The following is a 27,856-nucleotide window of genomic DNA, read 5'->3' on the forward strand; positions in this document are numbered from 1 at the left end:
GGAATTCCCCCGCTGGAAGGGCTGGGGGAGGGGGTGACCTTGTCCTTTTCCACCCAGAGCCAGATGGAAATTAGTTTGGGGTGAATTTTTTGGGGATTAAAGTGCGTGGCGGGGACGCGCCGCGGCCGCGGACTCGGGAACGCGCTTTGCGGATACCTGGCTGAAAGCGGATTGAGATCCGGATCCGGATCCCGGAGCGCGTTTGCAGTTTGTGATTCGGATCCGGGGTCGGTGATGGGCGCCTTGAGCAGCCGCCAGGACCCGGGGGTGGAGGAGCTGGACATCCCGCCGGGCTCGGTGTACAGATACCCCCCGAAATCCGGTAAGAGAGACCGGGGCCTCGGGGCTTCTCCCGGGAAAGGGGAATGAATAGAGATCAGAGAGAATTATCACCGGGAGATCAGATAGAATTATCACCGGGAGATCAGATACAATTATCACCGGGAGATCAGAGAGAATTATCACCGGGAGATCAGATAGAATTATCACCGGGAGATCAGATACAATTATCACCGGGAGATCAGAGAGAATTATCACCGGGAGATCAGATAGAATTATCACCGGGAGATCAGATACAATTATCACCGGGAGATCAGAGAGAATTATCACCGGGAGATCAGATAGAATTATCACCGGGAGATCAGATACAATTGTAACCGGGAGATCAGAGAGAATTATCACCGGGAGATCAGATACAATTGTAACCGGGAGAACAGATACAATTGTAACCGGGAGATCAGAGAGAATTATCACCGGGAGATCAGATAGAATTATCACCGGGAGATCAGATACAATTGTAACCGGGAAATCAGATAGAATTATCACCGGGAGATCAGATACAATTGTAACCGGGAGATCAGATACAATTATCACCGGGAGATCAGAGAGAATTATCACCGGGAGATCAGATACAATTGTAACCGGGAGATCAGATACAATTATCACCGGGAGATCAGATAGAATTATCACCGGGAGATCAGATACAATTGTAACCGGGAAATCAGATAGAATTATCACCGGGAGATCAGATACAATTGTAACCGGGAGATCAGATACAATTGTAACCGGGAGATCAGATACAATTGTAACCGGGAGATCAGATACAATTGTAACCGGGAGATCAGATACAATTGTAACCGGGAGATCAGATACAATTGTAACCGGGAGATCAGATACAATTATCACCGGGAGATCAGATACAATTGTAACCGGGAGATCAGATACAATTGTAACCGGGAGATCAGATACAATTATCACCGGGAGATCAGATACAATTGTAACCGGGAGATCAGATACAATTGTAACCGGGAGATCAGATACAATTGTAACCGGGAGATCAGATACAATTGTAACCGGGAGATCAGATACAATTATCACCGGGAGATCAGATACAATTGTAACCGGGAGATCAGATACAATTGTAACCGGGAGATCAGATACAATTGTAACCGGGAGATCAGATACAATTGTAACCGGGAGATCAGATACAATTATCACCGGGAGATCAGATACAATTGTAACCGGGAGATCAGATACAATTGTAACCGGGAGATCAGATACAATTGTAACCGGGAGATCAGATACAATTATCACCGGGAGATCAGATACAATTGTAACCGGGAGATCAGATACAATTGTAACCGGGAGATCAGATACAATTGTAACCGGGAGATCAGATACAATTATCACCGGGAGATCAGATACAATTGTAACCGGGAGATCAGATACAATTGTCACCGGGAGATCAGATACAATTGTAACCGGGAGATCAGATACAATTGTAACCGGGAGATCAGATACAATTGTAACCGGGAGATCAGATACAATTGTAACCGGGAGATCAGATACAATTATCACCGGGAGATCAGATACAATTGTAACCGGGAGATCAGATACAATTGTAACCGGGAGATCAGATACAATTGTAACCGGGAGATCAGATACAATTATCACCGGGAGATCAGATACAATTGTAACCGGGAGATCAGATACAATTGTAACCGGGAGATCAGATACAATTGTAACCGGGAGATCAGATACAATTATCACCGGGAGATCAGATACAATTGTAACCGGGAGATCAGATACAATTGTAACCGGGAGATCAGATACAATTGTAACCGGGAGATCAGATACAATTATCACCGGGAGATCAGATACAATTGTAACCGGGAGATCAGATACAATTGTAACCGGGAGATCAGATACAATTGTAACCGGGAGATCAGATACAATTGTAACCGGGAGATCAGATACAATTATCACCGGGAGATCAGATACAATTGTAACCGGGAGATCAGATACAATTATCACCGGGAGATCAGATACAATTGTAACCGGGAGATCAGATACAATTGTAACCGGGAGATCAGATACAATTGTAACCGGGAGATCAGATACAATTATCACCGGGAGATCAGATACAATTATCACCGGGAGATCAGATACAATTATCACCGGGAGATCAGATACAATTATCACCGGGAGATCAGATACAATTGTAACCGGGAAATCAGATAGAATTATCACCGGGAGATCAGATACAATTGTAACCGGGAGATCAGATACAATTATCACCGGGAGATCAGATACAATTGTAACCGGGAGATCAGATACAATTATCACCGGGAGATCAGATACAATTGTAACCGGGAAATCAGATAGAATTATCACCGGGAGATCAGATACAATTGTAACCGGGAGATCAGATACAATTATCACCGGGAGATCAGATACAATTGTAACCGGGAGATCAGATACAATTATCACCGGGAGATCAGATACAATTGTAACCGTGAGATCAGATACAATTGTAACCGGGAGATCAGATACAATTATCACCGGGAGATCAGATACAATTGTAACCGGGAAATCAGATAGAATTATCACCGGGAGATCAGATACAATTGTAACCGGGAGATCAGATACAATTATCACCGGGAGATCAGATACAATTGTAACCGGGAGATCAGATACAATTATCACCGGGAGATCAGATACAATTGTAACCAGGAGATCAGATACAATTATCACCGGGAGATCAGATACAATTGTAACCGTGAGATCAGATACAATTGTAACCGGGAGATCAGATAGAATTATCACCGGGAGATCAGATACAATTGTAACCGGGAGATCAGATAGAATTATCACCGGGAGATCAGATACAATTGTAACCGGGAGATCAGATACAATTGTAACCGGGAGATCAGATACAATTATCACCGGGAGATCAGATACAATTGTAACCGGGAGATCAGATACAATTATCACCGGGAGATCAGATACAATTGTAACCGGGAAATCAGATAGAATTATCACCGGGAGATCAGATACAATTGTAACCGGGAGATCAGATACAATTGTAACCGGGAGATCAGATACAATTATCACCGGGAGATCAGATACAATTGTAACCGGGAGATCAGATACAATTATCACCGGGAGATCAGATACAATTGTAACCGGGAAATCAGATAGAATTATCACCGGGAGATCAGATACAATTGTAACCGGGAGATCAGATACAATTATCACCGGGAGATCAGATACAATTGTAACCGGGAAATCAGATAGAATTATCACCGGGAGATCAGATACAATTGTAACCGGGAGATCAGATACAATTATCACGGGAGATCAGATAGAATTATCACCGGGAGATCAGATACAATTGTAACCGGGAGATCAGATACAATTATAACCGGGAGATCAGATACAATTATCACCGGGAGATCAGATACAATTATCACCGGGAGATCAGATACAATTGTAACCGGGAGATCAGATACAATTATCACCGGGAGATCAGATACAATTATCACCGGGAGATCAGAGAGAATTATCACCGGGAGATCAGATACAATTATCACCGGGAGATCAGATACAATTGTAACCGGGAGATCAGATACAATTATCACCGGGAGATCAGATACAATTATCACCGGGAGATCAGAGAGAATTATCACCGGGAAATCAGATACAATTATCACCGGGAGATCAGATACAATTGTAACCGGGAGATCAGATACAATTATCATGGGAGATCAGATAGAATTATCACCGGGAGATCAGATACAATTATCACCGGGAGATCAGATACAATTATCACCGGGAGATCAGATACAATTATCACCGGGAAATCAGATACAATTATCACCGGGAGATCAGATACAATTGTAACCGGGAGATCAGATACAATTATCACCGGGAGATCAGATAGAATTATCACCGGGAGATCAGATACAATTATCACCGGGAGATCAGAGAGAATTATCACCGGGAGATCAGATACAATTATCACCGGGAGATCAGATACAATTGTAACCGGGAGATCAGATACAATTATCACCGGGAGATCAGATACAATTATCACCGGGAGATCAGAGAGAATTATCACCGGGAAATCAGATACAATTATCACCGGGAGATCAGATACAATTGTAACCGGGAGATCAGATACAATTATCACGGGAGATCAGATAGAATTATCACCGGGAGATCAGATACAATTATCACCGGGAGATCAGATACAATTATCACCGGGAGATCAGATACAATTATCACCGGGAAATCAGATACAATTATCACCGGGAGATCAGATACAATTGTAACCGGGAGATCAGATACAATTATCACCGGGAGATCAGATAGAATTATCACCGGGAGATCAGATACAATTATCACCGGGAGATCAGAGAGAATTATCACCGGGAGATCAGATACAATTATCACCGGGAGATCAGATACAATTGTCACCGGGAGATCAGATACAATTATCACCGGGAGATCAGATACAATTATCACCGGGAGATCAGAGAGAATTATCACCGGGAGATCAGATACAATTATCACCGGGAGATCAGATACAATTGTCACCGGGAGATCAGATACAATTATCACCGGGAGATCAGATACAATTGTAACCGGGAGATCAGATACAATTATCACCGGGAGATCAGATACAATTATCACCGGGAGATCAGATACAATTGTAACCGGGAGATCAGATACAATTGTAACCGGGAGATCAGATAGAATTATCACCGGGAGATCAGATACAATTATCACCGGGAGATCAGATACAATTGTAACCGGGAGATCAGATACAATTGTAACCGGGAGATCAGATACAATTGTAACCGGGAGATCAGATACAATTATCACCGGGAGATCAGATACAATTGTAACCGGGAGATCAGATACAATTATCACCGGGAGATCAGATACAATTGTAACCGGGAGATCAGATACAATTATCACCGGGAGATCAGATACAATTGTAACCGGGAGATCAGATACAATTATCACCGGGAGATCAGATACAATTATCACCGGGAGATCAGATAGAATTATCACCGGGAGATCAGATACAATTGTAACCGGGAGATCAGATACAATTATCACCGGGAGATCAGCTACAATTGTAACCGGGAGATCAGATACAATTATCACCGGGAGATCAGATACAATTATCACCGGGAGATCAGATAGAATTATCACCGGGAGATCAGATACAATTGTAACCGGGAGATCAGATAGAATTATCACCGGGAGATCAGATACAATTGTAACCGGGAGATCAGATACAATTATCACCGGGAGATCAGATAGAATTATCACCGGGAGATCAGATACAATTGTAACCGGGAGATCAGATAGAATTATCACCGGGAGATCAGATACAATTGTAACCGGGAGATCAGATAGAATTATCACCGGGAGATCAGATACAATTATCACCGGGAGATCAGATACAATTGTAACCGGGAGATCAGATACAATTGTAACCGGGAGATCAGATACAATTGTAACCGGGAGATCAGATACAATTATCACCGGGAGATCAGATACAATTATCACCGGGAGATCAGATACAATTGTAACCGGGAGATCAGATACAATTATCACCGGGAGATCAGATACAATTATCACCGGGAGATCAGATACAATTGTAACCGGGAGATCAGATACAATTGTAACCGGGAGATCAGATAGAATTATCACCGGGAGATCAGATACAATTATCACCGGGAGATCAGATACAATTGTAACTGGGAGATCAGATACAATTATCACCGGGAGATCAGATAGAATTGTCACCGGGAGATCAGATAGAATTATCACCGGGAGATCAGATACAATTGTAACCGGGAGATCAGATACAATTGTAACTGGGAGATCAGATACAATTGTAACCGGGAGATCAGATACAATTATCACCGGGAGATCAGATACAATTGTAACCGGGAGATCAGATACAATTGTAACCGGGAGATCAGATACAATTGTAACCGGGAAATCAGATACAATTATCACCGGGAGATCAGATACAATTGTAACCGGGAGATCAGATACAATTATCACCGGGAGATCAGATACAATTGTAACCGGGAGATCAGATACAATTGTAACCGGGAGATCAGATACAATTGTAACCGGGAGATCAGATACAATTATCACCGGGAGATCAGATACAATTGTAACCGGGAGATCAGATACAATTATCACCGGGAGATCAGATACAATTATCACCGGGAGATCAGATACAATTGTAACCGGGAGATCAGATACAATTGTAACCGGGAGATCAGATAGAATTATCACCGGGAGATCAGATACAATTATCACCGGGAGATCAGATACAATTGTAACCGGGAGATCAGATACAATTATCACCGGGAGATCAGATAGAATTGTCACCGGGAGATCAGATAGAATTATCACCGGGAGATCAGATACAATTGTAACCGGGAGATCAGATACAATTATCACCGGGAGATCAGATACAATTATCACCGGGAGATCAGATACAATTGTAACCGGGAGATCAGATACAATTGTAACCGGGAGATCAGATAGAATTATCACCGGGAGATCAGATACAATTATCACCGGGAGATCAGATACAATTGTCACCGGGAGATCAGATAGAATTGTCACCGGGAGATCAGATACAATTGTAACCGGGAGATCAGATAGAATTATCACCGGGAGATCAGATACAATTATCACCGGGAGATCAGATACAATTGTAACCGGGAGATCAGATACAATTGTAACCGGGAGATCAGATACAATTGTAACCGGGAGATCAGATACAATTGTAACCGGGAGGTCAGATAGAATTATCACCGGGAGATCAGATACAATTGTAACCGGGAGATCAGATAGAATTATCACCGGGAGATCAGATACAATTATCACCGGGAGATCAGATACAATTGTCACCGGGAGATCAGATAGAATTGTCACCGGGAGATCAGATACAATTGTAACCGGGAGATCAGATAGAATTATCACCGGGAGATCAGATACAATTATCACCGGGAGATCAGATACAATTGTAACCGGGAGATCAGATACAATTGTAACCGGGAGATCAGATAGAATTATCACCGGGAGATCAGATACAATTGTAACCGGGAGATCAGATAGAATTATCACCGGGAGATCAGATACAATTGTAACCGGGAGATCAGATACAATTGTAACCGGGAGGTCAGATAGAATTATCACCGGGAGATCAGATACAATTGTAACCGGGAGATCAGATAGAATTATCACCGGGAGATCAGATACAATTATCACCGGGAGATCAGATACAATTATCACCGGGAGATCAGATACAATTGTAACCGGGAGATCAGATACAATTATCACCGGGAGATCAGATACAATTGTAACCGGGAGATCAGATACAATTATCACCGGGAGATCAGATAGAATTATCACCGGGAGATCAGATAGAATTATCACCGGGAGATCAGATACAATTGTAACCGGGAGATCAGATACAATTATCACCGGGAGATCAGATACAATTATCACCGGGAGATCAGATACAATTGTAACCGGGAGATCAGATACAATTGTAACCGGGAGATCAGATACAATTATCACCGGGAGATCAGATACAATTATCACCGGGAGATCAGATAGAATTATCACCGGGAGATCAGATACAATTGTAACCGGGAGATCAGATACAATTATCACCGGGAGATCAGATACAATTGTAACCGGGAGATCAGATACAATTGTAACCGGGAGATCAGACACAATTATCACCGGGAGATCAGATACAATTGTAACCGGGAGATCAGATACAATTATCACCGGGAGATCAGATAGAATTATCACCGGGAGATCAGATACAATTGTAACCGGGAGATCAGATACAATTATCACCGGGAGATCAGATACAATTGTCACCGGGAGATCAGATACAATTATCACCGGGAGATCAGATACAATTGTAACCGGGAGATCAGATACAATTGTAACCGGGAGATCAGATACAATTGTCACCGGGAGATCAGATACAATTGTAACCGGGAGATCAGATACAATTATCACCGGGAGATCAGATACAATTGTAACCGGGAGATCAGATACAATTGGAACCGGGAGATCAGATAGAATTATCACCGGGAGATCAGATACAATTGTAACCGTGAGATCAGATACAATTGTAACCGGGAGATCAGATACAATTGTAACCGTGAGATCAGATACAATTGTAACCGGGAGATCAGATAGAATTATCACCGGGAGATCAGATACAATTATCACCGGGAGATCAGATACAATTATCACCGGGAGATCAGATACAATTGTAACCGGGAGATCAGACACAATTGTAACCGGGAGATCAGATAGAATTATCACCGGGAGATCAGATACAATTATCACCGGGAGATCAGATACAATTGTAACCGGGAGATCAGATACAATTATCACCGGGAGATCAGATACAATAATCACCGGGAGATCAGATACAATTGTAACCGGGAGATCAGATACAATTGTAACCGGGAGATCAGATAGAATTATCACCGGGAGATCAGATACAATTATCACCGGGAGATCAGATACAATTGTAACCGGGAGATCAGATACAATTATCACCGGGAGATCAGATACAATTATCACCGGGAGATCAGATACAATTGTAACCGGGAGATCAGATACAATTGTAACCGGGAGATCAGATAGAATTATCACCGGGAGATCAGATACAATTATCACCGGGAGATCAGATACAATTATCACCGGGAGATCAGATACAATTGTAACCGGGAGATCAGATACAATTGTAACCGGGAGATCAGATACAATTATCACCGGGAGATCAGATACAATTGTAACCGGGAGATCAGATACAATTGGAACCGGGAGATCAGATAGAATTATCACCGGGAGATCAGATACAATTGTCACCGGGAGATCAGATACAATTGTAACCGTGAGATCAGATACAATTATCACCGGGAGATCAGATACAATTGTAACCGGGAGATCAGATACAATTATCACCGGGAGATCAGATACAATTGTAACCGGGAGATCAGATACAATTATCACCGGGAGATCAGATACAATTGTAACCGTGAGATCAGATACAATTATCACCGGGAGATCAGATACAATTGTAACCGGGAGATCAGATACAATTATCACCGGGAGATCAGATACAATTGTAACCGGGAGATCAGATACAATTGGAACCGGGAGATCAGATAGAATTATCACCGGGAGATCAGATACAATTGTAACCGGGAGATCAGATACAATTATCACCGGGAGATCAGATACAATTGTAACCGGGAGATCAGATACAATTATCACCGGGAGATCAGATACAATTGTAACCGTGAGATCAGATACAATTATCACCGGGAGATCAGATACAATTGTAACCGGGAGATCAGATACAATTGTAACCGGGAGATCAGATACAATTGTAACCGGGAGATCAGATACAATTGTAACCGGGAGATCAGATACAATTAGCACCGGGAGATCAGATACAATTGTAACCGGGAGATCAGATACAATTATCACCGGGAGATCAGATACAATTGTAACCGGGAGATCAGATACAATTGTAACCGGGAGATCAGATAGAATTATAACCGGGAGATCAGATACAATTGTAACCGGGAGATCAGATACAATTGTAACCGGGAGATCAGATACAATTATCACCGGGAGATCAGATACAATTGTAACCGGGAGATCAGATACAATTGTAACCGGGAGATCAGATACAATTGTAACCGGGAGATCAGATACAATTATCACCGGGAGATCAGATACAATTGTAACCGGGAGATCAGATACAATTGTAACCGGGAGATCAGATACAATTATCACCGGGAGATCAGATACAATTGTAACCGGGAGATCAGATACAATTATCACCGGGAGATCAGATACAATTGTAACCGGGAGATCAGATACAATTGTAACCGGGAGATCAGATACAATTGTAACCGGGAGATCAGATACAATTGTAACCGTGAGATCAGATACAATTGTAACCGTGAGATCAGATACAATTATCACCGGGAGATCAGATACAATTGTAACCGGGAGATCAGATACAATTGTAACCGGGAGATCAGATACAATTGTAACCGGGAGATCAGATACAGTTGTAACCGTGAGATCAGATACAATTATCACCGGGAGATCAGATACAATTATCACCGGGAGATCAGATACAATTGTAACCGTGAGATCAGATACAATTATCACCGGGAGATCAGATACAATTATCACCGGGAGATCAGATACAATTGTAACCGTGAGATCAGATACAATTATCACCGGGAGATCAGATACAATTGTAACCGGGAGATCAGATACAATTATCACCGGGAGATCAGATACAATTGTAACCGTGAGATCAGATACAATTATCACCGAGAGATCAGATACAATTATCACCGGGAGATCTGATACAATTGTAACCGTGAGATCAGATACAATTATCACCGGGAGATCAGATAGAATTATCACCGGGAGATCAGATACAATTGTAACCGTGAGATCAGATACAATTATCACCGGGAGATCAGATACAATTATCACCGGGAGATCAGATACAATTGTAACCGTGAGATCAGATACAATTATCACCGGGAGATCAAATACAATTATCACCGGGAGATCAGATAGAATTATCACCAGGAGATCAGATACAATTATCACCGGGAGATCAGATACAATTGTAACCGGGAGATCAGATACAATTGTAACCGGGAGATCGGATAGAATTATCACCGGGAGATCAGATACAATTATCACCGGGAGATCAGATACAATTGTAACCGGGAGATCGGATAGAATTATCACCGGGAGATCAGATACAATTATCACCGGGAGATCAGATACAATTATCACCGGGAGATCAGATACAATTGTAACCGGGAGATCAGATACAATTGTAACCGGGAGATCGGATAGAATTATCACCGGGAGATCAGATACAATTATCACCGGGAGATCAGATACAATTGTAACCGGGAGATCAGATACAATTGTAACCGGGAGATCAGATACAATTGTAACCGGGAGATCGGATACAATTGTTTACCGGGAGATCGGATAGAATTATCACCGGGAGATCAGATACAATTATCACCGGGAGATCAGATACAATTGTAACCGGGAGATCAGATACAATTGTAACCGGGAGATCAGATACAATTGTAACCGGGAGATCAGATAGAATTATCACCGGGAGATCAGATACAATTATCACCGGGAGATCAGATACAATTGTAACCGGGAGATCAGATACAATTGTAACCGGGAGATCGGATAGAATTATCACCGGGAGATCAGATACAATTATCACCGGGAGATCAGATAGAATTATCACCGGGAGATCAGATACAATTGTAACCGGGAGATCAGATACAATTGTAACCGGGAGATCAGATACAATTATCACCGGGAGATCAGATAGAATTATCACCGGGAGATCAGATACAATTGTAACCGGGAGATCAGATACAATTATCACCGGGAGATCAGATACAATTGTAACCGGGAGATCAGATAGAATTGTAACCGGGAGATCAGATACAATTGTAACCGGGAGATCAGATACAATTGTAACCGGGAGATCAGATAGAATTATCACCGGGAGATCAGATAGAATTATCACCGGGAGATCAGATACAATTGTAACCGGGAGATCAGATACAATTGTAACCGGGAGATCGGATAGAATTATCACCGGGAGATCAGATAGAATTATCACCGGGGGATCAGATAGAATTATCACCGGGAGATCAGATAGAATTATCACCGGGAGATCAGATAAAATTGTAACCGGGAGATCAGATACAATTGTAACCGGGAGATCAGATAGAATTGTAACCGGGAGATCAGATACAATTATCACCGGGAGATCAGATACAATTATCACCGGGAGATCAGATACAATTATCACCGGGAGATCAGATACAATTGTAACCGGGAGATCAGATACAATTGTAACCGGGAGATCAGATAGAATTATCACCGGGAGATCAGATAGAATTATCACCGGGAGATCAGATACAATTGTAACCGGGAGATCAGATACAATTATCACCGGGAGATCAGATACAATTGTAACCGGGAGATCAGATACAATTATCACCGGGAGATCAGATAGAATTATCACCGGGAGATCAGATAGAATTATCACCGGGAGATCAGATAGAATTATCACCGGGAGATCAGATACAATTATCACCGGGAGATCAGATACAATTATCACCGGGAGATCAGATACAATTATCACCGGGAGATCAGATACAATTGTAACCGGGAGATCAGATACAATTGTAACCGGGAGATCAGATACAATTATCACCGGGAGATCAGATACAATTATCACCGGGAGATCAGATACAATTGTAACCGGGAGATCAGATACAATTATCACCGGGAGATCAGATACAATTATCACCGGGAGATCAGATACAATTGTAACCGGGAGATCAGATACAATTATCACCGGGAGATCAGATACAATTATCACCGGGAGATCAGATACAATTATCACCGGGAGATCAGATACAATTGTAACCGGGAGATCAGATACAATTGTAACCGGGAGATCAGATACAATTATAACCAGGAGATCAGATACAATTGTAACCGGGAGATCAGATACAATTATAACCAGGAGATCAGATACAATTGTAACCGGGAGATCAGATACAATTATCACCGGGAGATCAGATACAATTATCACCGGGAGATCAGATACAATTATCACCGGGAGATCAGATACAATTGTAACCGGGAGATCAGATACAATTGTAACCGGGAGATCAGATACAATTATCACCGGGAGATCAGATAGAATTATCACCGGGAGATCAGATACAATTGTAACCGGGAGATCAGATACAATTGTAACCGGGAGATCAGATACAATTATCACCGGGAGATCAGATAGAATTATCACCGGGAGATCAGATACAATTGTAACCGGGAGATCAGATACAATTATCACCGGGAGATCAGATACAATTGTAACCGGGAGATCAGATAGAATTGTAACCGGGAGATCAGATACAATTGTAACCGGGAGATCAGATACAATTGTAACCGGGAGATCAGATAGAATTATCACCGGGAGATCAGATAGAATTATCACCGGGAGATCAGATACAATTGTAACCGGGAGATCAGATACAATTGTAACCGGGAGATCGGATAGAATTATCACCGGGAGATCAGATAGAATTATCACCGGGAGATCAGATAGAATTATCACCGGGAGATCAGATAGAATTATCACCGGGAGATCAGATAAAATTGTAACCGGGAGATCAGCTACAATTGTAACCGGGAGATCAGATAGAATTGTAACCGGGAGATCAGATACAATTATCACCGGGAGATCAGATACAATTATCACCGGGAGATCAGATACAATTATCACCGGGAGATCAGATACAATTGTAACCGGGAGATCAGATACAATTGTAACCGGGAGATCAGATAGAATTCTCACCGGGAGATCAGATAGAATTATCACCGGGAGATCAGATACAATTGTAACCGGGAGATCAGATACAATTATCACCGGGAGATCAGATACAATTGTAACCGGGAGATCAGATACAATTATCACCGGGAGATCAGATAGAATTATCACCGGGAGATCAGATAGAATTATCACCGGGAGATCAGATAGAATTATCACCGGGAGATCAGATACAATTATCACCGGGAGATCAGATACAATTATCACCGGGAGATCAGATACAATTATCACCGGGAGATCAGATACAATTGTAACCGGGAGATCAGATACAATTGTAACCGGGAGATCAGATAGAATTGTAACCGGGAGATCAGATAGAATTATCACCGGGAGATCAGATACAATTGTAACCGGGAGATCAGATACAATTGTAACCGGGAGATCAGATACAATTGTAACCGGGAGATCAGATAGAATTATCACCGGGAGATCAGATACAATTGTAACCGGGAGATCAGATACAATTGTAACCGGGAGATCAGATACAATTATCACCGGGAGATCAGATAGAATTATCACCGGGAGATCAGATACAATTGTAACCGGGAGATCAGATACAATTATCACCGGGAGATCAGATACAATTGTAACCGGGAGATCAGATACAATTATCACCGGGAGATCAGATACAATTATCACCGGGAGATCAGATACAATTGTAACCGGGAGATCAGATACAATTGTAACCGGGAGATCAGATACAATTATCACCTGGAGATCAGATACAATTATCACCGGGAGATCAGATACAATTGTAACCGGGAGATCAGATACAATTGTAACCGGGAGATCAGATACAATTATCACCGGGAGATCAGATACAATTGTAACCGGGAGATCAGATACAATTGTAACCGGGAGATCAGATACAATTATCACCGGGAGATCAGATACAATTATCACCGGGAGATCAGATACAATTGTAACCGGGAGATCAGATACAATTATCACCGGGAGATCAGATACAATTATCACCGGGAGATCAGATACAATTGTAACCGGGAGATCAGATACAATTATCACCGGGAGATCAGATACAATTGTAACCGGGAGATCAGATACAATTGTAACCGGGAGATCAGATACAATTATCACCGGGAGATCAGATACAATTGTAACCGGGAGATCAGATACAATTGTAACCGGGAGATCAGATACAATTGTAACCGGGAGATCAGATAGAATTATCACCGGGAGATCAGATACAATTGTAACCGGGACATCAGATACAATTGTAACCGGGAGATCAGATACAATTATCACCGGGAGATCAGATAGAATTATCACCGGGAGATCAGATACAATTGTAACCGGGAGATCAGATACAATTATCACCGGGAGATCAGATACAATTGTAACCGGGAGATCAGATACAATTATCACCGGGAGATCAGATACAATTATCACCGGGAGATCAGATACAATTGTAACCGGGAGATCAGATACAATTATCACCGGGAGATCAGATACAATTATCACCGGGAGATCAGATACAATTGTAACCGGGAGATCAGATACAATTGTAACCGGGAGATCAGATACAATTATCACCGGGAGATCAGATACAATTGTAACCGGGAGATCAGATACAATTGTAACCGGGAGATCAGATACAATTATCACCGGGAGATCAGATACAATTATCACCGGGAGATCAGATACAATTGTAACCGGGAGATCAGATACAATTGTAACCGGGAGATCAGATACAATTATCACCGGGAAATCAGATACAATTGTAACCGGGAGATCAGATACAATTGTAACCGGGAGATCAGATACAATTATCACCGGGAGATCAGATACAATTGTAACCGGGAGATCAGATAGAATTGTAACCGGGAGATCAGATACAATTGTAACCGGGAGATCAGATACAATTGTAACCGGGAGATCAGATAGAATTATCACCGGAAGATCAGATAGAATTGTAACCGGGAGATCAGATACAATTGTAACCGGGAGATCAGATACAATTGTAACCGGGAGATCAGATACAATTGTAACCGGGAGATCAGATAGAATTATCACCGGGAGATCAGATACAATTGTAACCGGGAGATCAGATACAATTGTAACCGGGAGATCAGATAGAATTGTAACCTTGAGATCAGATACAATTGTAACCGGGTGATCAGATACAATTGTAACCGGGAGATCAGATAGAACTATCACCGGGAGATCAGATACAATTGTAACCGGGAGATCAGATAGAACTATCACCGGGAGATCAGATACAATTGTAACCGTGAGATCAGATAGAATTATCACCGGGAGATCAGATACAATTATCACCGGGAGATCAGATACAATTGTAACCGGGAGATCAGATACAATTGTAACCGGGAGATCAGATACAATTGTAACCGGGAGATCAGATAGAACTATCACCGGGAGATCAGATACAATTGTAACCGTGAGATCAGATACAATTGTAACCGGGAGATCAGATACAATTGTAACCGGGAGATCAGATACAATTGTAACCGGGAGATCAGATAGAATTATCACCGGGAGATCAGATACAATTGTAACCGGGAGATCAGATACAATTGTAACCGGGAGATCAGATACAATTGTAACCGGGAGATCAGATACAATTGTAACCGGGAGATCAGATACAATTATCACCGGGAGATCAGATACAATTGTAACCGGGAGATCAGATACAATTATCACCGGGAGATCAGATTCAATTGAAACCGGGAGATCAGATACAATTGTAACCGGGAGATCAGATAGAATTATCACCGGGAGATCAGATACAATTGTAACCGGGAGATCAGATACAATTGTAACCGGGAGATCAGATACAATTATCACCGGGAGATCAGATACAATTGTAACCGGGAGATCAGATACAATTATCACCGGGAGATCAGATACAATTGTAACCGGGAGATCAGATACAATTGTAACCGGGAGATCAGATACAATTATCACCGGGAGATCAGATACAATTGTCACCGGGAGATCAGATACAATTATCACCGGGAGATCAGATACAATTGTAACCGGGAGATCAGATACAATTATCACCGGGAGATCAGATACAATTGTAACCGGGAGATCAGATACAATTGTCACCGGGAGATCAGATACAATTGTAACCGGGAGATCAGATACAATTATCACCGGGAGATCAGATCCAATTGTAACCGGGAGATCAGATACAATTGTAACCGGGAGATCAGATAGAATTATAACCGGGAGATCAGATACAATTGTAACCGGGAGATCAGATACAATTGGAACCGGGAGATCAGATACAATTGGAACCGGGAGATCAGATACAATTATCACCGGGAGATCAGATACAATTGTAACCGGGAGATCAGATACAATTGGAACCGGGAGATCAGATACAATTGGAACCGGGAGATCAGATACAATTGTAACCGGGAGATCAGATACAATTATCACCGGGAGATCAGATACAATTGTAACCGGGAGATCAGATAGAATTATCACCAGGAGATCAGATACAATTGTAACCGGGAGATCAGATAGAATTATCACCGGGAGATCAGATACAATTATCACCGGGAGATCAGATACAATTGTAACCGGGAGATCATATACAATTATCACCGGGAGATCAGATACAATTGTAACCGGGAGATCAGATAGAATTATCACCGGGAGATCAGATACAATTATCACCTGGAGATCAGATACAATTGGAACCGGGAGATCAGATAGAATTATCACCGGGAGATCAGATACAATTATCACCGGGAGATCAGATACAATTATCACCGGGAGATCAGATAGAATTATCACCGGGAGATCAGATACAATTGTAACCGGGACATCAGATACAATTATCACCGGGAGATCAGATACAATTGTAACCGGGAGATCAGATACAATTATCACCGGGAGATCAGATACAATTATCACCGGGAGATCAGATACAATTATCACCGGGAGATCAGATACAATTGTAACCGGGAGATCAGATACAATTATCACCGGGAGATCAGATACAATTGTAACCGGGAGATCAGATACAATTATCACCGGGAGATCAGATACAATTGTAACCGGGAGATCAGATAGAATTATCACCGGGAGATCAGATACAATTATCACCGGGAGATCAGATACAATTATCACCGGGAGATCAGATACAATTATCACCGGGAGATCAGATACAATTGTAACCGGGAGATCAGATACAATTGGAACCGGGCGATCAGATACAATTGTAACCGTGAGATCAGATACAATTATCACCGGGAGATCAGATACAATTGTAACCGGGAGATCAGATACAATTATCACCGGGAGATCAGATACAATTGGAACCGGGAGATCAGATAGAATTATCACCGGGAGATCAGACAGAATTATCACCGGGAGATCAGATACAATTATCACCGGGAGATCAGATACAATTATCACCGGGAGATCAGATACAAATATCACCGGGAGATCAGATACAATTGTAACCGGTAGATCAGATACAATTATCACCGGGAGATGAGATACAATTGTAACCGGGAGATCAGATACAATTATCACCGGGAGATCAGATACAATTATCACCGGGAGATCAGATACAATTGTAACCGGGAGATCAGATACAATTGGAACCGGGCGATCAGATACAATTGTAACCGGGAGATCAGATACAATTATCACCGGGAGATCAGATACAATTGTAACCGGGAGATCAGATACAATTATCACCGGGAGATCAGATACAATTGGAACCGGGAGATCAGATAGAATTATCACCGGGAGATCAGACAGAATTATCACCGGGAGATCAGATACAATTATCACCGGGAGATCAGATACAATTATCACCGGGAGATCAGATACAATTATCACCGGGAGATCAGATACAATTGTAACCGGTAGATCAGATACAATTATCACCGGGAGATGAGATACAATTGTAACCGGGAGATCAGATACAATTATCACCGGGAGATCAGATACAATTATCACCGGGAGATCAGATACAATTGTAACCGGGAGATCAGATACAATTATCACCGGGAGATCAGATACAATTATCACCGGGAGATCAGATACAATTGTAACCGGGAGATCAGATACAATTGTAACCGGGAGATCAGATACAGTTATCACCGGGAGATCGGATACAATTGTAACCGGGAGATCAGATAGAATTATCACCGGGAGATCAGATAGAATTATCACCGGGAGATCAGATACAATTGTAACCGGGAGATCAAATCGAATTATCACCGGGAGATCAGATACAATTGTAACCGGGAGATCAGATAGAATTATCACCGGGAGATCAGATACAATTGTAACCGGGAGATCAGATAGAATTATCACCGGGAGATCAGATACAATTGTAACCGGGAGATCAGATACAATTGTAACCGGGAGATCAGATACAATTGTCACCGGGAGATCAGATACAATTGTAACCGGGAGATCAGATACAATTGTCACCGGGAGATCAGATACAATTGTAACCGGGAGATCAGATACAATTGTCACTGGGAGATCAGATACAATTTTAACCGGGAGATCAGATACAATTATCACCGGGAGATCAGATACAATTGTAACCGGGAGATCATATACAATTGTAACCGGGAGATCAGATACAATTATCACCGGGAGATCAGATACAATTGTAACCGGGAGATCAGATACAATTGTAACCGGGAGATCTGATACAATTATCACCGGGAGATCAGATACAATTGTAACCGGGAGATCAGATAGAATTATCACCGGGAGATCAGATACAACTATCACCGGGAGATCGGATGCAATTGTAACCAGGAGATCAGATAGAATTATCACCGGGAGATCAGATACAATTGTAACCGGGAGATCAAATCGAATTATCACCGGGAGATCAGATACAATTGTAACCGGGAGATCAGATAGAATTATCACCGGGAGATCAGATACAATTGTAACCGGGAGATCAGATAGAATTATCACCAGGAGATCAGATACAATTGTAACCGGGAGATCAGATACAATTATCACCGGGAGATCAGATACAATTGTAACCGGGAGATCAGATACAATTGTAACCGGGAGATCAGATACAATTGTAACCGGGAGATCAGATACAATTGTAACCGGGAGATCAGATAGATTTGTAACCGGGAGATCAGATACAATTGTAACCGGGAGAACAGATAGAATTATCACCGGGAGATCAGATACAATTGTAACCGGGAGATCAGATACAATTGTAACCGGGAGATCAGATAGAATTGTAACCGGGAGATCAGATACAATTGTAACCGGGAGATCAGATACAATTGTAACCGGGAGATCAGATAGAATTATCACCGGGAGATCAGATACATTTGTAACCGGGAGATCAGATAGAATTATCACCGGGAGATCAGATACAATTGTAACCGGGAGATCAGATACAATTATCACCAGGAGATCAGATACAATTGTAACCGGGAGATCAGACAGAATTATCAGCGGGAGATCTGATGCAATTGTAACCGGGAGATCAGATAGAATTATCACCGGGAGATCTGATAGAATTATCACCGGGAGATCAGATACAATTGTAACCGGGAGATCAGATACAATTATCACCGGGAGATCAGATACAATTGTAACCGGGAGATCAGATAGAATTATCACCGGGAGATCAGATACAATTGTAACTGGGAGATCAGATACAATTATCACCAGGAGATCAGATACAATTGTAACCGGGAGGTCAGATACATTTGTAACCGGGAGATCAGATAGAATTATCACCGGGAGATCAGATACAATTGTAACCGGGAGATCAGATACAATTGTAACCGGGAGATCAGATACAATTGTCACCAGGAGATCAGATACAATTGTAACCGGGAGATCAGATACAATTATCACCGGGAGATCAGATACAATTGTAACCGGGAGATCAGATACAATTGTAACCGGGAGATCAGATAGAATTATCACCGGGAGATCAGATAGAATTGTAACCGGGAGATCAGATAGAATTATCACCGGGAGATCAGATACAATTGTAACCGGGAGATCAGATACAATTGTAACCGGGAGATCTGATAGAATTATCACCGGGAGATCAGATACAATTGTAACCGGGAGATCAGATAGAATTATCACCGGGAGATCAGATACAATTGTAACCGGGAGATCAGATACAAATATCACCGGGAGATCAGATACAATTGTAACCGGGAGGTCAGATACATTTGTAACCGGGAGATCAGATAGAATTATAACCGGGAGATCAGATACAATTGTAACCGGGAGATCAGATACAATTGTCACCAGGAGATCAGATACAATTGTAACCGGGAGATCAGATACAATTATCACCGGGAGATCAGATACAATTGTAACCGGGAGATCAGATAGAATTATCACCGGGAGATCAGATACAATTGTAACCGGGAGATCAGATACAATAGTAACCGGGAGATCAGATAGAATTATCACCGGGAGATCAGATACAATTGTAACCGGGAGATCAGATAGAATTATCACCGGGAGATCAAATACAATTGTAACCGGGAGATCAGATACAATTGTAACCGGGAGATCAGATACAATTGTAACCGGGAGATCAGATACAATTGTAACCGGGAGATCAGATAGAATTGTAACCGGGAGATCTGATAGAATTGTAACCGGGAGATCAGATACAATTGTAACCGGGAGATCAGATAGAATTATCACCGGGAGATCAGATACAATTGTAACCGGGAGATCAGATACAATTATCACCGGGAGATCAGATACAATTGGAACCGGGAGATCAGATAGAATTATCACCGGGAGATCAGATACAATTATCACCGGGAGATCAGATACAATTATCACCGGGAGATCAGATACAATTGTAACCAGGAGATCAGATACAATTATCACCGGGAGATCAGATACAATTGTAACCGGGAAATCAGATTCAATTATCACCGGGAGATCAGATACAATTATCACCGGGAGATCAGATACAATTATCACCGGGAGATCAGATACAATTATCACCGGGAGATCAGAAACAATTGTAACCGGGAGATCAGATACAATTATCACCGGGAGATCAGATACAATTATCACCGGGAGATCAGATACAATTGTAACCGGGAGATCAGATACAATTGTAACCGGGAGATCAGATACAATTATCACCGGGAGATCAGATAGAATTATCACCGGGAGATCAGATACAATTGTAACCGGGAGATCAGATAGAATTATCACCGGGAGATCAGATACAATTGTAACCGGGAGATCAGATACAATTATCACGGGAGATCAGATACAATTGGAACCGGGAGATCAGATAGAATTATCACCGGGAGATCAGATACAATTATCACCGGGAGATCAGATACAATTATCACCGGGAGATCATATACAATTGTAACCGGGAGATCAGATAGAATTGTAACCGGGAGATCAGATACAATTGTAACCGGGAGATCAGATACAATTGTAACCGGGAGATCAGATAGAATTATCACCGGGAGATCAGATAGAATTGTAACCGGGAGATCAGATACAATTGTAACCGGGAGATCAGATACAATTGTAACCGGGAGATCAGATACAATTGTAACCGGGAGATCAGATACAATTGTAACCGGGAGATCAGAGATAATTATCACTGGGAGATCAGATACAATTGTAACCGGGAGATCAGATACAATTGTAACCGGGAGATCAGATACAATTGTCACCGGGAGATCAGATACAATTGTAACCGGGAGATCAGATACAATTGTAACCGGGAGATCAGATAGAATTATCACCGGGAGATCAGATACAATTGTAACCGGGAGATCAGATAGAATTATCACCGGGAGATCAGATACAATTGTAACCGGGAGATCAGATACAATTGTAACCGGGAGATCAGATACAATTATCACCGGGAGACCAGATACAATTGTAACCGGGAGATCAGATACAATTGTAACCGGGAGATCAGATAGAATTATCACCGGGAGATCAGATACAATTGTAACCGGGAGATCAGATACAATTGTAACCGGGAGATCAGATACAATTATCACCGGTAGATCAGATACAATTGTAACCGGGAGATCAGATAGAATTATCACCGGGAGATCAGATACAATTGTAACCGGGAGATCAGATACAATTGTAACCGGGAGATCAGATAGAATTATCACCGGGAGATCAGATACAATTGTAACCGGGAGATCAGATACAATTATCACCGGGAGATCAGATACAATTGTAACCGGGAGATCAGATAGAATTATCACCGGGAGATCAGATACAATTGTAACCGGGAGATCAGATAGAATTATCACCGGGAGATCAGATACAATTGTAACCGGGAGATCAGATACAATTATCACCGGGAGATCAGATACAATTGTAACCGGGAGATCAGATAGAATTGTAACCGGGAGATCAGATACAATTGTAACCGGGAGATCAGATACAATTGTAACCGGGAGATCAGATACAATTGTAACCGGGAGATCAAATACAATTGTAACCGGGAGATCAGATACAATTATCACCGGGAGATCAGATACAATTGTAACCGGGAGATCAGATACAATTGTAACCGGGAGATCAGATAGAATTGTAACCGGGAGATCAGATAGAATTGTAACCGGGAGATCAGATACAATTGTAACCGGGAGATCAGATAGAATTATCACCGGGAGATCAGATACAATTGTAACCGGGAGATCAGATACAATTATCACCGGGAGATCAGATACAATTGGAACCGGGAGATCAGATAGAATTATCACCGGGAGATCAGATACAATTATCACCGGGAGATCAGATACAATTATCACCGGGAGATCAGATACAATTGTAACCAGGAGATCAGATACAATTATCACCGGGAGATCAGATACAATTATCACCGGGAGATCAGATACAATTATCACCGGGAGATCAGATACAATTATCACCGGGAGATCAGATACAATTATCACCGGGAGATCAGATACAATTGTCACCGGGAGATCAGATAGAATTATCACCGGGAGATTAGATACAATTGTAACCGGGAGATCAGATAGAATTATCACCGGGAGATCAGATACAATTGTAACCGGGAGATCAGATACAATTATCACCGGGAGATCAGATACAATTGTAACCGGGAGATCAGATAGAATTGTAACTGGGAGATCAGATACAATTGTAACCGGGAGATCAGATACAATTGTAACCGGGAGATCAGATACAATTGTAACCGGGAGATCAGATACAATTGTAACCGGGAGATCAAATACAATTGTAACCGGGAGATCAGATACAATTATCACCGGGAGATCAGATACAATTGTAACCGGGAGATCAGATACAATTGTAACCGGGAGATCAGATACAATTGTAACCGGGAGATCAGATAGAATTGTAACCGGGAGATCAGATAGAATTGTAACCGGGAGATCAGATACAATTGTAACCGGGAGATCAGATAGAATTATCACCGGGAGATCAGATACAATTGTAACCGGGAGATCAGATACAATTATCACCGGGAGATCAGATACAATTGGAACCGGGAGATCAGATAGAATTATCACCGGGAGATCAGATACAATTATCACCGGGAGATCAGATACAATTATCACCGGGAGATCAGATACAATTGTAACCAGGAGATCAGATACAATTATCACCAGGAGATCAGATACAATTGTAACCGGGAGGTCAGATACATTTGTAACCGGGAGATCAGATAGAATTATAACCGGGAGATCAGATACAATTGTAACCGGGAGATCAGATACAATTGTCACCAGGAGATCAGATACAATTGTAACCGGGAGATCAGATACAATTATCACCGGGAGATCAGATACAATTGTAACCGGGAGATCAGATAGAATTATCACCGGGAGATCAGATACAATTGTAACTGGGAGATCAGATACAATTGTAACCGGGAGATCAGATAGAATTATCACCGGGAGATCAGATACAATTGTAACCGGGAGATCAGATAGAATTATCACCGGGAGATCAAATACAATTGTAACCGGGAGATCAGATACAATTGTAACCGGGAGATCAGATACAATTGTAACCGGGAGATCAGATACAATTGTAACCGGGAGATCAGATAGAATTGTAACCGGGAGATCTGATAGAATTGTAACCGGGAGATCAGATACAATTGTAACCGGGAGATCAGATAGAATTATCACCGGGAGATCAGATACAATTGTAACCGGGAGATCAGATACAATTATCACCGGGAGATCAGATACAATTGGAACCGGGAGATCAGATAGAATTATCACCGGGAGATCAGATACAATTATCACCGGGAGATCAGATACAATTATCACCGGGAGATCAGATACAATTGTAACCAGGAGATCAGATACAATTATCACCGGGAGATCAGATACAATTGTAACCGGGAAATCAGATACAATTATCACCGGGAGATCAGATACAATTATCACCGGGAGATCAGATACAATTATCACCGGGAGATCAGATACAATTATCACCGAGAGATCAGAAACAATTGTAACCGGGAGATCAGATACAATTATCACCGGGAGATCAGATACAATTATCACCGGGAGATCAGATACAATTGTAACCGGGAGATCAGATACAATTGTAACCGGGAGATCAGATACAATTATCACCGGGAGATCAGATAGAATTATCACCGGGAGATCAGATACAATTGTAACCGGGAGATCAGATAGAATTATCACCGGGAGATCAGATACAATTGTAACCGGGAGATCAGATACAATTATCACGGGAGATCAGATACAATTGGAACCGGGAGATCAGATAGAATTATCACCGGGAGATCAGATACAATTATCACCGGGAGATCAGATACAATTATCACCGGGAGATCATATACAATTGTAACCGGGAGATCAGATAGAATTGTAACCGGGAGATCAGATACAATTGTAACCGGGAGATCAGATACAATTGTAACCGGGAGATCAGATACAATTGTAACCGGGAGATCAGATAGAATTATCACCGGGAGATCAGATAGAATTGTAACCGGGAGATCAGATACAATTGTAACCGGGAGATCAGATACAATTGTAACCGGGAGATCAGGTACAATTGTAACCGGGAGATCAGATACAATTGTAACCGGGAGATCAGATAGAATTATCACCGGGAGATCAGATACAATTGTAACCGGGAGATCAGATACAATTGTAACCGGGAGATCAGATACAATTGTAACCGGGAGATCAGATACAATTGTCACCGGGAGATCAGATACAATTGTAACCGGGAGATCAGATACAATTGTAACCGGGAGATCAGATAGAATTATCACCGGGAGATCAGATACAATTGTAACCGGGAGATCAGATACAATTATCACCAGGAGATCAGATACAATTGTAACCGGGAGATCAGACAGAATTATCAGCGGGAGATCTGATACAATTGTAACCGGGAGATCAGATAGAATTATCACCGGGAGATCTGATAGAATTATCACCGGGAGATCAGATACAATTGTAACCGGGAGATCAGATACAATTATCACCGGGAGATCAGATACAATTGTAACCGGGAGATCAGATAGAATTATCACCGGGAGATCAGATACAATTGTAACTGGGAGATCAGATACAATTATCACCAGGAGATCAGATACAATTGTAACCGGGAGGTCAGATACATTTGTAACCGGGAGATCAGATAGAATTATCACCGGGAGATCAGATACAATTGTAACCGGGAGATCAGATACAATTGTAACCGGGAGATCAGATACAATTGTCACCAGGAGATCAGATACAATTGTAACCGGGAGATCAGATACAATTATCACCGGGAGATCAGATACAATTGTAACCGGGAGATCAGATACAATTGTAACCGGGAGATCAGATAGAATTATCACCGGGAGATCAGATAGAATTGTAACCGGGAGATCAGATAGAATTATCACCGGGAGATCAGATACAATTGTAACCGGGAGATCAGATACAATTGTAACCGGGAGATCTGATAGAATTATCACCGGGAGATCAGATACAATTGTAACCGGGAGATCAGATAGAATTATCACCGGGAGATCAGATACAATTGTAACCGGGAGATCAGATACAAATATCACCGGGAGATCAGATACAATTGTAACCGGGAGGTCAGATACATTTGTAACCGGGAGATCAGATAGAATTATAACCGGGAGATCAGATACAATTGTAACCGGGAGATCAGATACAATTGTCACCAGGAGATCAGATACAATTGTAACCGGGAGATCAGATACAATTATCACCGGGAGATCAGATACAATTGTAACCGGGAGATCAGATAGAATTATCACCGGGAGATCAGATACAATTGTAACCGGGAGATCAGATACAATTGTAACCGGGAGATCAGATAGAATTATCACCGGGAGATCAGATACAATTGTAACCGGGAGATCAGATAGAATTATCACCGGGAGATCAAATACAATTGTAACCGGGAGATCAGATACAATTGTAACCGGGAGATCAGATACAATTGTAACCGGGAGATCAGATACAATTGTAACCGGGAGATCTGATAGAATTGTAACCGGGAGATCAGATACAATTGTAACCGGGAGATCAGATAGAATTATCACCGGGAGATCAGATACAATTGTAACCGGGAGATCAGATACAATTATCACCGGGAGATCAGATACAATTGGAACCGGGAGATCAGATAGAATTATCACCGGGAGATCAGATACAATTATCACCGGGAGATCAGATACAATTATCACCGGGAGATCAGATACAATTGTAACCAGGAGATCAGATACAATTATCACCGGGAGATCAGATACAATTGTAACCGGGAAATCAGATTCAATTATCACCGGGAGATCAGATACAATTATCACCGGGAGATCAGATACAATTATCACCGGGAGATCAGATACAATTATCACCGGGAGATCAGAAACAATTGTAACCGGGAGATCAGATACAATTATCACCGGGAGATCAGATACAATTATCACCGGGAGATCAGATACAATTGTAACCGGGAGATCAGATACAATTGTAACCGGGAGATCAG

The 27,856-nt window shown here is 41.9% G+C and overlaps 1 protein-coding gene across 1 annotated transcript in view; it reads left to right on the plus strand.

Moving 5' to 3' along the window:
- The first annotated feature begins 210 nt into the window (after positions 1-210).
- Positions 211-27,856, plus strand: part of LOC137359320 (E3 ubiquitin ligase RNF157-like) — a 335,606-nt gene continuing 307,960 nt past the window's right edge. Inside the window, exon 1 of the mRNA XM_068025346.1 lies at positions 211-322. Coding sequence (XP_067881447.1) covers positions 235-322 — 88 coding nt within the window. The 5' untranslated portion in view covers positions 211-234. The remainder of the gene's footprint in view (positions 323-27,856) is intronic.

This window comes from Heterodontus francisci, unplaced genomic scaffold (genome assembly GCF_036365525.1).
Source record: "Heterodontus francisci isolate sHetFra1 unplaced genomic scaffold, sHetFra1.hap1 HAP1_SCAFFOLD_524, whole genome shotgun sequence".
NCBI lineage: Eukaryota > Metazoa > Chordata > Chondrichthyes > Heterodontiformes > Heterodontidae > Heterodontus > Heterodontus francisci.